The sequence below is a fragment of the Monopterus albus genome, unplaced genomic scaffold (genome assembly GCF_001952655.1).
Source record: "Monopterus albus unplaced genomic scaffold, M_albus_1.0 scaffold35.1, whole genome shotgun sequence".
Classification (NCBI taxonomy): domain Eukaryota; kingdom Metazoa; phylum Chordata; class Actinopteri; order Synbranchiformes; family Synbranchidae; genus Monopterus; species Monopterus albus.
Genome location: NW_018127915.1, coordinates 1,675,887 through 1,689,663, shown reverse-complemented (window position 1 = coordinate 1,689,663; position 13,777 = coordinate 1,675,887). Strand labels below are relative to the sequence as shown.

General features: G+C 43.7%; 2 protein-coding genes and 1 long non-coding RNA gene across 5 annotated transcripts in view; 2 read left to right on the top strand and 1 right to left on the bottom strand.

Moving 5' to 3' along the window:
* Positions 1–4,274, top strand: part of cdr2l (cerebellar degeneration-related protein 2-like) — a 6,523-nt gene extending 2,249 nt beyond the window's left edge. Inside the window, exons 2-5 of the mRNA XM_020597921.1 lie at positions 838–950; positions 1,844–1,992; positions 2,492–2,656; positions 2,764–4,274. Of these exons, the coding sequence (XP_020453577.1) occupies positions 838–950; positions 1,844–1,992; positions 2,492–2,656; positions 2,764–3,673 (1,337 nt within the window). The 3' untranslated portion in view covers positions 3,674–4,274. The remainder of the gene's footprint in view (positions 1–837; positions 951–1,843; positions 1,993–2,491; positions 2,657–2,763) is intronic.
* Positions 4,275–4,294: 20 nt separating this feature from the next.
* On the top strand, positions 4,295–5,523 carry LOC109958937 (uncharacterized). The gene is made up of 2 exons (XR_002274745.1): positions 4,295–4,548; positions 4,780–5,523. It is a non-coding gene; the product is annotated as an uncharacterized LOC109958937 (long non-coding RNA).
* Positions 5,524–5,575: 52 nt separating this feature from the next.
* The window catches only part of arhgdia (Rho GDP dissociation inhibitor (GDI) alpha), a 10,225-nt gene continuing 2,023 nt past the window's right edge, over positions 5,576–13,777 (bottom strand). For all 3 annotated transcript variants that reach the window (XM_020597922.1, XM_020597923.1, XM_020597924.1), the window contains exons 2-6: positions 8,864–9,059; positions 7,984–8,067; positions 7,454–7,527; positions 7,250–7,313; positions 5,576–6,517 (exon numbers count right to left, since the gene is read on the bottom strand). In XM_020597922.1, the coding sequence (XP_020453578.1) occupies positions 6,315–6,517; positions 7,250–7,313; positions 7,454–7,527; positions 7,984–8,067; positions 8,864–9,053 (615 nt within the window). In that variant the 5' untranslated portion in view covers positions 9,054–9,059 and the 3' untranslated portion in view covers positions 5,576–6,314. The remainder of the gene's footprint in view (positions 6,518–7,249; positions 7,314–7,453; positions 7,528–7,983; positions 8,068–8,863; positions 9,060–13,777) is intronic.

Here is a 13,777-nt window from a genome sequence, read left to right as displayed (position 1 = left end):
GACAGCCTGTCCCTGCCTCCCACGGCAGCAACTCGGGCAAATGAAGCGACACGGTGTGAGCTAATGAAACTTTTTAAATATATTAGATGCCCCAGAAGGATTCCTGCTCCTTTCAGGCATGCTGGACTGTGTGTAACGGTTTAGAGATGCACCAAGAGTAGACCTACGATGATGTGTGTCTGTGTGCTCCTGTCACTGCTCACTGTGGTAGTGCAGTAATGGATGTCGCTGGCTCTCTGTGGCTTGTTGTCTTTTCCTACTATGCAGAGCCAGCAGGATTCTCCTCCTCCTCCTCAGTCCAGCTCGGGTTTGATTCACTAGAAGAGATGAGTAATGTGTGATTCAAGCTGTGTTATAAAATGTTATCAGTACTCAGGTGCCTATGGGTTTGTGTCAGTGCTGAAGAAAACAGTGGAGCAAATTATTGAAGTTGCATCATTTTCTTTCAGCACGTTCTGTTTATGCATGAACCTGTTGCTCTGTTTTAAGACTTCTTGTATTTTTTCATTATAAAGTAAAGTAAGAAACCTTTAAATATAAACCTTCTGATTAATAATTCCTTCCAAAAATGTATTTTTAAAAAATGTATCTTGGCTTGAATGAACTCCACAAAGAGGCCAGATTAGTGAGGACATCAGAACCCTCTGGGCCAATTCAGGGACAGGATTTTCTCTGTTTTACATTTTAAATCAATGTAGCTTGATCTGGAAGAGTTAAAATGCTTTATGTGCTATGAACCCTCTTTTCTGGTGAAGTGAGGAACACCGTCCGCTGAGCTCTTGTGCTCGGCCCTCTCGCCACTTTCTGCTGTTTATGTTTGTCCAACTTTCTTGGCAGACCTGCACTTGGCAGCGGAGCTTGGCAAGACTCTCCTGGAACGCAACAAGGAGCTGGAGGACTCCCTACAACAGATGTACATCAACAATGAGGAGCAAGTGCAAGAGATAGAGGTATGGTTGACTCAGATGTTCAGGTCAGTGCAATCTAAACAGGTTTTATCCATAACAAATACCCTGGCACAGCCTGACTCTTACTTTCTGTATCAACATTAATTATTGTAAAGCATGGAGCACTTGGAAGGAAAAGAGAAGAGTGAACTACTGTCATGAGGAGAACATGTGCGAAATGACTAAATGTCTCCTCACAGTTCAGGGACTGGGCTCTGTATTAGTCAGAAGCTAGACTGAGGAGACAGCTGCAGACGCAGCACACAACTCTGAAAGAATCACATCGAACAAAAACTACGGTCATTATATATATCGCAGGAAAATGTCTTTTACGTTTTTCTCCTAAAATGTACAGGTCCGTTCTATTAGACATCATTTTACATCTGTTTGGTTGATTCTTTTGTGTAAAGCGATTGCGTTCAAACTCTATAAAAGCAGGAGGTAATTTAACATTGTACAGGTTGAACAGTTTGTGTAGCGAACCCCCACAGCCCTAGCTCATTTGAACTGATATTATTTAATTATTAATGATATATATATATAAGTAAATATTGGTTCAAAATTCTAGGTATTTAGGTTGGTTTGCATTAACACTACTACCACTTGGAAACTGATGTTTCAGCCATTTATCCACTACTTTCAGCTGTTTACCTGTTACTTTTAGGTAACAATTTCAACCAGGCTAACCTTTAGCTAGTCTAATTACTTCTACTCTTTATCCATTATGAACTAATTCAACCTTTAATCAACTCTGTTGATCCTTTAACTGCTGTAGCTGTATATCGATTACTTTTCGCTAACTACCAGGTGTCCCGGTTGGAAATCGGCACCGTCTGAATTACTGCAGAGGTATGTGGTCACTAATTATTTGTTTTTAAAACGCATTTCCCTTGCAGTACCTGTCCAAGCAGTTGGAAATGTTGAGGGAGATGAACGAACAGCATGCAAAGGTGTACGAACAGCTGGATGTGACTGCCAGAGAGCTGGAGATCACCAATGAGAAACTGGTGCTGGAGAGCAAGGCGTCGCAGCAGAAAATCGACAGGTGAGGCACAGCTGCTGTTGGCTCACACCGAGACTGTCGTCACTGTCATTGTCCACTCTCCACTGTAGAAAGATGTGTGCGCCGAGATTGATGTTGTAGATCACTCTTGTCATTAGCACACGGATGTTTTGAAGACCAAAAATCATACTCCAAATGTTAGGAAGCAACTCTGTAATGTTCTTGTTCTTCCACATTTACAACAGCTGTATGAGAACCTCTACCTGAGCTACTGTAAAACACGTCTTAATGTTCCCTTTGGTAGTTTCATAATCAGGGATTGAAGCTGTTTACAGAATATTTTACTGGACTAAAGGCTAAAATAGTTTTCACGGGCTGCTTTTGTTCTATCTAAACTGCTCTTTCACATTCTTAGTTTTGCAAAGTGACTCATTGTTGCTTTAGAATCATGGTATGTTGAGAAAAGAGAGAATTTAGTTTCTTCATTAATGACATGAGCACTGAACAAACTGTGTGTGTGTGTGTGTGTGTGTGTGTGCAGGTTGACAGGCACCATGGAGACCTTGCAGGGTCAGGTGGACAGTTTGACAGCTCGAGTCGAGGAGCTGCGAACTTTGGAGGAGTTGAGGGTCTGCAGAGAGAAGAGAGAACGGCGCAAGACCGTCCACTCCTTCCCCTGCCTCAAAGAGCTCTGCACTGCCCCAAGGTCACAAACTGTCAATAGTTAATTTTCTAATACACTGATAGTCTGACTGTGCAGCTGTAAAAGATAAAATCCAGCACACTTAGTGATGCTAGACTTCTTTTTGGCAGGTATGAGGATGGTTTCCTGTTGGCCAACCCGGGCAGCGTGGACCTGGCTGAGAGACAACCGGTGGATGAAGAGAATGAGCGTCTGAGGGATATTGTCTCATCGCTGCGCTCAGCCATGTCCACAGAGCGGTCCATGCGGGAAAGTGCTGAGCGGGAGTGTGCCACTGTGCTGCAGGAGTTTGAGTGTCTGGAACAGCGTCTCTTAGGAGCAGAGGGCTGCCAGATGCGGGTTCAGGAGCTTGAAGCTGAGCTCCAGGAGATGCAGCAGCTGAGGAAGTCCAGGATGTGTCTGATTGGGGGCTTGGAAGACGGCCTAGAGACACTGCTCCACAACGGCCCAGAGACAGACACCCCAGTGGAGGGCACGGGGCCGGAGGAGGGAGGTGATAGTGGTACTGTAGAGGCGGGGGTCCCAGTGAGGAAAAGCTGCAGCGACACAGCTCTAAATGCCATCTCGGCTCGTGATGCATCAGGTAGACGTCAGGGCAGTTACGCCCTCCATGCTAATGGTGTGCGCAAACGGGGCATGTCCATCCTGCGGGAGGTGGACGAGCAGTACCACACCCTGCTGGAGAAGTATGAGGAGCTGCTAGGCAAGTGCCGGCGTCACGAGGAGAGCCTGTGCCACGCTGGGGTGCAGACCTCCCGGCCTGTCTCCAGGGACCCCTCCATGAAGGAGTACAGCATGACCGCCGCAGGGCCTTCAACATCTGGAGCTGTAGCCACCCCTCCCACAACTCCCTCCACCCCTGAGGCCCTGGAGGGGATCAGTCGGCAGGTGGAGCAGGTGGATAAACGGCTCAGCCAGAACACACCCGAGTACAAGGCGCTGTTCAAAGAGATCTTCTCCCGCTTGCAGAAGACTAAGAGTGACTTGAACTCCACCAAGAGTAGAAAGACTAACAAATGAACTGGAGCTTCTTATAACAGCCTCTGATGCCACGTGCACACAGGACTTAATTTGAATGACTTGGATGCCTGTAGCCCTTCAGCTGGGTGATCCACACCGTTAGCAGTGGGTACATCCATTTGTTGTCTAGGAGGTAAGCTAGGCTGACTAACCCGGAGCTGCCAAACGTTATCGTTCACTGCACAGATGAGGGAACATTGATATGGTAACTGTGTTGATGAAATAACTGACCAGTAACAAGAAAAGGTTTTGTTTCTGTCTTAGGACAATCTGTGTAGTATTTGTAACTGTGCTGAGGCAGAAATGCTTGAACTATTTTTCTATTTATGCAAAACACTAATTAAGCCAGATAACTGAAATAGAACTAAAGAAACTTCAATTAGCTTGGAAACTACTTACGACAAATGAACAATGTACATGTACTGTAACCGTCTACTCAAATCATTAACTGCTTAACATTAACTGCCACTCAGAGCGATATCTGGACTGAATTTTGCATTTACTGAGCTACAAATCCTTCCAGTCAGCTGCCAAAGTGTACTGTTTTTAAGTGTTTCATGGAGTTTTTCTGTACTTGAATGGAGGGGAGAGCGTTGCCTCCGTAGTAAGTGTTTCATGGAGTTTTTCTGTACTTAAATGGAGGGGAGAGCGTTGCTACAGCATTACGAGCTACGGGGCTGAATGGTCCACATCTTTGTTTCAGGGATTTGGTGAGTCATTTCATATATAATCAGTTCTACACGGTGGTGACACTTTAACTTTGTTCTTGCAGAAATCCATTTAAAATGTTCTGTTAAAATTCATCTGAACATTTTTTATGCGCTCAGGGAGGCAACAATTCAAAACCTGTAGCAGCTTATTCGTGTAGGTCAGGGGTGGGCAATCCTGTTCCCAGAGGGCCGCTGCCCCGCTCATTTTCCAACTATCTCCGTCCTACCCGCCGCTGACCACCTGGATCAGGTGTGTTTAGTCAGTCATACCAATTCAATTTCTTCACTTGACCTTCATCTAAGCTGGTATTTTCCAGCTTCTGACTGCCTAAACACACCCACTCCAGGTAATCAACAGCAGGTAGGGCAGGGATAGTTGGAAAATGAGCGGGGCAGCGGCCCTCTGGGAACGGGATAGCCCACCACTGGTGTAGAACATAGTGTGAGTAAACAAGAACACAAATATGCCCAGTTTGAACAATTTAATGTGAACACAGGAGATCAGCAAACTGTAGATAATAGTAGCACACACCGAGTCGAACCACATCAGTCCTCAACACATGAAGCTACAGACACTATTCACATATTTATGGAGTATAAAAAACAAAAAAAGAAAACACCTTTACATGGCAGGATGTGTTAACCATTGATGTCTGCTGTGGGACTGATGTTTTTATATAGGTCCAGAGGTCAATTACAGACAGTTCACCTGACCGATGTTGAGCCCTGAGTGCCGCTGAGTCAGCAGGAGCAGCATGTGGTTGTAAGGGACTGGCACAGTCACTGTGGTAATGTTGACCGATACAAGGTGAGCAGTCTAACAGTCCCTGTGTTCGAGTCGGGAAGGAATACACTGGTAGTATGGCCTCAGGGATTAGAGAGGACACTGGGTGATACAAAGCCATTAGTACAATGTATTTAGAGTTTTTGTAAATTACCTCAGAAGTAACTGTTTAGAAAAATAAGTTCTGAGATTAAGGCGATTGTAAATAAAGCTGGTGTGATCGATGCCTACGTGTAATGGCTTTCACAAATCAAATCTGAAATAAAGGTATTAAAGGTCCTTAGTCCTGATTCCCTGTCCATACAGTATATACTACAAGCATTGTTAAAAAGAGGCTGACGTGATGGAAGCATTGTTAAAAACATAAACATCTGGTAAATGTGATCTGAAAGCAAATGGCTCAACTAGTTTTTTTTTTTTTTTTTAAATAAATTCCTAAGGGTTACAGGTAAGGCCATGTGGCTGCTGAAATACCTGTCAAAATACCCTGATCAGTAGAGGAACAGCCACACCTGCAGCAAGAGGAGACAAGGGGTCAGAGGTCACTGTTTCCCCTGTACTTTGAGCAGATTCTGTAGGGTGCTAAAACAGAGGTGGCCTGAATTCCAAATTATTTACCAAGTGCCTGGTACAAATAATCTGCTCAAAGGCTTTAGGAGGGTTGCGTCCAAGAGTTGTCCAGCAAAGAGGCCACATACATACAGCAGTACTGCTTCCTGTACAATGCTTTCCAAGGCAGATTGTGGTAATCGTACAAAATGAGGAAGAATGAAAAAGGGGAAGAAAAGAAAGCTAAGGGGCACAGAAAATCAAATTTCATCTCTTTTCCAAAAGCAGCTAACTTTTTTACAATTTTTTTTTCTTTTATAAACAAACTATAGCCACAAAATCTGGAATGTGCACATTTGCTTTCTCCGTTTGTAAAAATATAATACTTAAGGGAAACAGTAGGTGGAGGCAAAAGAAGTGTCATGATGGGAGGAATGATAGTGATTGGAATTTAGGAAAACATAACGAAACTGTAAGAGGGTAGAAGTGGATAGATGGAGAAAAGCTTAAATCAACATGTATTCCAGAGATGTAGCCAGACAAAGAAAGAGGGGTTCAAGCAGAGGGAAACCTTGATGGAGGGGGAGGGGAGGGGGAATCAGTCTTTCCAGTCTTTCTTGATAGTGAGGCTCCATTCCCAGGAGAGATGGTCATGTTTGTCATCATCAGTGAACTTGGACTTGATGTTGTAGGTGCCGCGGACCAAGAGGCCTTTAGGCGCCTCCTCCATGGGCGTGAGGAACTCGTACTCCTCTTTTGGCCTGGGCCCGTAGCTGCCGACCATGTACTCCGTCTTGTCAACTAGACACGAGAGAAGGGAGGGAATAGGGGTCGTAATACGATCACACTGGTTCTAAATCAGGTCTGTTGCAACATCTCTTAAAAATCTAAGCCACTAGATGAACATGTACTAGACTGATAATATGTAAAGACAACAAACCACACGTACAGTATGACATGCATCTTAATCAAAAAAGAAGCAGGGCCATTTGGGGAATTTGAAAACGTGGCTTTTAAAGGAACAAGCAAAAACAAAATCACAGCACAGATAAAATGCACAACTCGGGGTACCTGATAAAATGTTTCTGGATCCTGATACACAAAGTTGACAGACTAAACCCTTTAGAGTACAATGATTATATCTGTACAAAAAGGGATTATATGCCAGACTATTTCTGGTGAGTTGCCAGGCAACCACCCGTTAACTAACTATATTTACACTTCTGTACAGATTAATTCAAGATGGATCATGTTTAGCTTTGGAGGTGCTGGTAGTAAACTGACCTTTAGACCGAGCCTGGCCAGCTGTTTCCTCCGTTTCCATTGTTTATGCTAAGTGCTTGTAGCATCATATTTACTGTGCAGCTACAAGAGTGGTCTCAATCTTCTCATCTACGTCTCAGCCAGAAAGCAAATAAGCTTATTTCCTAAACTTTAGCTTTAAGTTAGAAGAAGCTAATCTTGTATACTGTTTACATGTAGAACTCCACCTAAGGAACTACAGAGATTAAGCAATCATTGAGGCAGCCTTACCTTTAACGCCTTTCCTGAATGATTGCTGAATGTACTTCAGGCCTGACACAATTTCTTTGTTGACCTGCAAAAAGCAACATGTTATATCCAGCTGAACCGTTTCCCATGACAAAGATAGCTCATGCAGCTGCCGTAACATCTCCAAGGCTCCAACAGTCTGAGAAAACAGAGGAATCCTGGTTTTGACAAAGACCAATCTCTCACCATGAATGTGATCTTTACTCTGTACTCAGCTCCCTCTTTTATCACGAACTGGTTCTTCTTGAGCTTATCCAGGTCTGCAGGGAAGAGAAACACAGCAGGCAAAGAAAAGTCGATGAAAACTGTCAAGAGATGCAGAACTTTGCAGCACGCTGTAGTAGCTGTACTGACCACCAGAGAGCACAATGCCTCAAGTGAGCCCAGCTGTCCGGCCGTGCTGTAGCTCGGTGTGACCAGGAGTGCCCTCAGGAAATGGCTCATTAACCCACTTACACCGGCACCATGTCATCACTCATTAGTGAGCGAATGACCCAGCAGGTCAACTGGTCTATATTTGCACACAAGGATGAGTGCTTATGTCATAATTAATACTACTATGAAACAATTCCTCCAGTGTGTTTGCTGTACTGAAAGACAGCTGCCTAAACACAGCTTTCACCTCTGTGCAGCGAAAAGTCTGACGTCCACTATCACTCTGAAAATCCACTGATTAGGTTTTTCCAGCTTCACACAAACTAAACTGCTCTACTCACCCTTCAGATCAAGGACCAGAGGGCCCGGTGCCGTCTCACATACCAGAGTCATCTTCGTCACCTGGACATTGGGGGCGCTGGGATCTACAGGAGAGAGTCAGACATTCAAAATTATGACCACAAGACCATTTATGGCACCTGAGAGGAGCGTTGAGGGAGCCCACGTTATCTTAACTGTGATTTTTTTTTTTAGTAACAGGTCAAATGGTCAATCACGAAGCTCACTGATTAGACTTTAAACAGTCTGATACCCTGACATTTCACTTCTAACACCTCAGGGCATCCCTTCACTTTGTCTGTTCCTCCTTTCCCACACTGAATAAAACCATTTCAAACTGAGATTACTGGACAGCGGTTGGATATTTAATATTAATTCAACAATAAATTTTACAGTATTTTCTTTAAGAAGCTCCACATTCAAATTGTTTTAGTGATGCTTCTCCATTTTGCAAACTGTTCTTGATATGGAAATGATGCAGTAATACATTAATTTCCTTGTTGCCTTAAAACAAATATCTACATAAGTGCTTTAAAATAAAATGACAGTATAATATAAACAAAAATGATCGAGTGAAGAGCAGCGTGAATCCATCCTCTCATTTATAACATATGGCTGTGGTTTTACACCCCACACTACCAGTACAACAAGCACACAGAGCAGCAACTTTACCAGCTTCTGGAAAGAATGTTGCGGACACACAAACTAAAGACTACAAACAGCTGAGCTGAGATTTACTGCAAGACAGATAGCAGCAGTTTTTGCAGCAAATTGCTGCATTGGTGGATGAAATATAAATGTGCAAATATGTGCTTATCTAGGAGTGTGGGTAGTTAATGGCTTTACAGTTGTTCTAGAAGATTATAAGAGTTATTCACTGACCTACAACCACAGCAGCGTTACCCAGGAGCGCCTCCTTGTACTTGCGCAGGCTCTCATCATCTTTGTCCAGCTCCTGGATCTCCTGTAAGCTCTTCTGGGCAGGAGCTTTGTAGTTGACTGCGTTCTCGCTCTCTTCGTTGGCTGCTGCGATTGCTGCCAGCTCCTCGGGTGTGGGTTCATGCTCGGCCATGGTGCGCTATTCCCAGTAGGACAGAGACAGCAGAGAGAACAGGTTAGAAAGAAGGGACATTTTTTTTTACCCTTAAATGAAATCTGGCCTACATGTGGAGCAAGGCAGCACACACACAACACACTCGACAGTAAAACAGTTCTTAACGACAAACTCGATGTGGATTTTTATGGGTAATGTCATTTTTGGCAAGAGACAAGGCAGTTTTACTGTATTTATGTCCCTTTAGCACCTCGGTGTATGCTTACACATCAACACAAACACTAGCTGAGATGAGAGCCGGGACACGTGACACTGTGTCCAACTGCATTGCTTTGAGGCTGTGCACCAGTGGGCTAAAAGCTGATGATTGTGGTGGAGGAGATCAAATAAACTGCTGTCAGGCTTCAGCACTGGGACAACTGAAAAACTACAGTGCTAATCCAGTTTTCTACACGCAGCTCCAACGTCACTCCCATCAAAACATGAAGGACACAAGTGAGGATACCGTTTCTCAGCAGGGAACAGGACATCACCTTCAGTCTCCGAGTAGATAGGGGTTCTTGGGGTACGCTACACAATTTAACTGTCACTCAAAAAACATTTTTTTTTTATGTGTTTGGGCTGTTGTAGACTTGAGAGCAGCCGAGTGCTAGTCATCCACCTTTAGTTTATTTAATTGAAATTAGTGACAAAACATTCCTCTCAGCTAACAGTCAACTATGTCCTCAAATGCCTCATTCGAAATGTTTTCAACATCATGTTGAAAGAACTTCATTTCCTGTTTTTGAGTGAATTGAACCAAGCGTAACCTCAGGCTGTTTAACTGCTGAAGATCAGTTAGTCCTTTGAGTGCATGTGTTTTTGAGGTGTGTATTCTTAATAATGGAACCTTGTATGTGAAATGGGTTAAAACCAGTGAGGACTGACACTTGAATGTTTATATGTACAAATCACAGAGAACAACCAACTACCCCAAAGAGAAACATTTTAACACAAACTGCCTACAAATGCTTCACTCTTCTGTTGCCATCTTAGTTAACAGTGACAAATCAATGTGGTGTAAATGTTATAAATCCAGCTAACAAACCAGACACCAGGTGACAATCACTAATACAGAACACAGGTGGACAACACCACACTACTCACAAGCTAAGGAATCACAATAAAATGGCACAACGACAAAGAGACACTCCATGCAACACAAACTGGTTTGTCACCATGCCTCTGTCTGACCCTGCTTGTCTGTTCTATTGTGTTCACCACATACAGTTGTGTATTAGCCCAGTAGGAACTGAGATTGCAGCAATGTTTTTCCAGATGGGGCCTCTGTGCTCACCTAAAAAGCACACATTCCTTTTCTGCCAGCACTTTGGCTTTCGATGCTCAGCTGTGTGTGAGTATTTCTGGAGGGAGAGAAAGACTGACAGGCTCCTTGCTGCACAGAGAGAGAAGGAGCAGATAAGACAGCAATGCAGTCATTCTGCTCTGCAAGGAACAGGTTGCCTTTCACGCTTCCTCTACATGCGTCTCAATGGCGCAGCCACAGACCACAGTGAGTGAGCTGCATGGCGACTGAGCGAACCAAACTGTCAGAGGAGGAAGTGCCTGGTCAAATAAGACTCGGCTGCTGCCGAGTTACAAATACAGAGTCTCTGAAGACACAGGCACAGGAGTAGGCTTGTTCTACAGAGGGGAGAGTGAAGAGTTAGCTCACCTCAATATGTTTGACTGAAAAGTGTCTGTATAACAAAAAACTGTCAAAGAACCACATTTGGCACTAAGATGAATAGCTAATTCACTGATGACAAAGAACATGTTTGGTAACTATATATATGCTAGCAGGCAGGGAATACATGGAACGCCATAACCAAGTGGCTGGCATAGTGTACAGAAACATCTGTGCTGAGTACAGGCTGGAAGTCCCAAAGTCAAAATGGGATACACCTCCAAAGGTGGTTGAGAATGACCAAGCTAAGATCCTGTGGGACTTCAAGATACAAACTGACAAACTGGTAATGGCCAACCAACTGGACATAGTAGTGGTGGACAAACAGAAGAAGAAGGCTGCAGTGATAGATTTAGCAATCCCAAGCGATGGCAACATCAGGAAGAAGGAACATGAGAAGCTTGAGAAACATCAAGGGCTGAAAGAAGAGCTAGAAAAGATGTGGAAGGTGAAGGCACATGTGGTTCCTTGTGGTAAAAGGAACATTAGGGTCTGTGACCCCCAAACTGGGAGAGTGGCTCCAACAGATCCCAGGAACAACATCTGAAATCTCTGTCCAGAAGAGTGCAGTCCTAGGATCAGCTAAGATACTGCACAGGACCCTCAAGCTCCCAGGCCTCTGGTAGAGGACCCAAGCTTGAAGGAAGGAATTTGCCGTATGGATTTGTTGGAATAATGAGACAGGCCTCAAGCACAATTGAATTTCTGTCACAACACTGTTCTTCTAGCCAATTGTTTTCTGGCTGGCTACAAACTGACAAGGCCCCGTCATTGTGCAGTGACTGCTGGGAGGCAACACAAACTGTTGAACCTCTCCGCCTCAGTGTCCTAACCTCTACCTGCACAGCCCTGCATGCAGCCCTCTTCTACAGAAGGGTAATCTGTTTGCTTGACTGGACCAAGCAGCACAGTTTTACAAACACACCAGGCCTGGTAGCAGCTGAGCCTTCAAATTAGGCCCGTCACTTTGCAACACGCCTGATTAAAATTATATAAAATGGGCTTACAGCTAATGAGGCCGTCAGGGACAGAAAAGAAAAAGTGTCTGGAGGTATCGTATCAAGAGGATTCTCTTGACAGAAAAAATACTCAAGACATACTGAAGATAATTGATCAGAGAGCCCGGTGAGGACCAGGGCAATCCATGTGGGGTGATACAGGCTTTACTAACTGAAGGGATGTGTGCATGTGTGTACAGGGCCCCCTATCCACATCAAGCAAAGCTGATTAGTGGAATAATTGGTCATCTTTGGCCAATTAGTAGTTGTCCTTATCTTCTGAGTTATCAGTCATCTGGTCTTTAATACGCTGCAGACCTTCAGCATGACTGCAGTCACTGATCAGCAATAATTCTGGAGAAACTATTCCATTACTTTTTAAATTCAATCAACAATTCAGTTAGTCATGAATTAGTGGCAGTATTTTTGTCGCATTTAAGATGAAATAACCTGTCACAGTTTAGGTAAATCTAGACTACAAAGAAAAAAATACAAATCTGTATCCCTGCAAATGTTCTGGTCATACAGCTGTAATCCGACTGTGTGCACTCCATCTAGTGCCTTGGGTAGTAATACAGTGGATGCTAGAGGTCAGGCTCTTCATTACAGGTCAGCGATATATGTATGAGGAATAATAAGCAATGCAACAAGAAGCTTAGCTAGTAGAGATGCTGTGCATCGCCCTGCTCAGCCAGTTCTCTACAAAACATTCAGCTGTGGACACTGGCATCAGGGAAACATTTAATTAACCATGTTCTCCCATGATAATGCATCGGGTTTAAATGAGAAGAACTCTAACAGGAGCTTTGTAATTTGACCACATCAGAGCCATATTAACTGATAACTGAGGAAGCAGAGGTCTCACTGCTGAAGAATAGACTGAATTATTAGAAACACATTTATCTCAGAGGCAAGAGTCAGGACATAAAAGTGAGCGCTGGCAACCACTGCAAAGTGACATTTAGCTCTTGGCTTCACCTCCCTATTGAAGATGTCACCCACTGATGTCTGGCTGCTTTGATCTCTGGTCTCTGTTAGTAGTCCGTCTCATGCAACTTTGTCAGAGACCTCTGGATCTATGCCTTTCATCCACACCAGCAGCAATGCATCAGTGCAGCTCACAAGTATCTTCACACACCTAATCAAAGCACTTCTGTGCTTTAGTAAAGCATTTTTCATGGCTATAATTCTGTCATATATGATGCTGATTTTCCAGTGTCAAACTTATATACACTTCACTTATTTTTCACTTTCATCTTAGGGTATATTTACCCTAATCAAACATTAACGGCACCAAATAAAATATGAAAACACCCATATACTATCTATCTGAATACCACTAAGCCCTAGCAACGGTGCCCTGTGTGTCAGGCTACCGCTAGACCTTTCTGTCAAGAAATTACTGCAAACTTCCTTTTCAAGCAAGAGTGTGATGATTCACATCCTTTTGAGCGCTAAACCACATACACTGCCAAGCTGAAGCACAACTCATCTTCTTAATGTCCTACCTGTGAGTTCTACACTATTTCTGTGTAAGGAAATAAATGCAAAATGATGCTGGCACTAGCTAAATGTTATGACAGCAGAGAAAGTAACACTGGGCCCCACTAAGCTGAGGATGTAGCGCGAAACATACCAAAGCTTTGAGGAAGTGTTGCACCAAGAGGCTCTAGGCAAGGCTGATGCAACACAGAGAAACCTAACCTCAACAGAACAGAGAAGAGGATGAGAGGAAAAAAATGAGCATGCATGCAAGATAAAAAATTAAGGAAGAGACATCTTGTTATAAGTTGGTGATAATGGATGAAGTGATAAGCTAATGGCACAAGAGCTGTTTAACAAACAAAATAATGTGCAGGGTTGCAATATCAGTAGAAAAGACTACTCTGATCACAAAGAAAATGAGCAACAGAGAAATGTGGCTGAGTGAAACAAAACAGGACTCCGTCCCAGGAAGGACAAGAACAAATAGGAAGCTTTAAAAATAGCCAGTGAGAAACCCTTGTGTGCATCAGCAG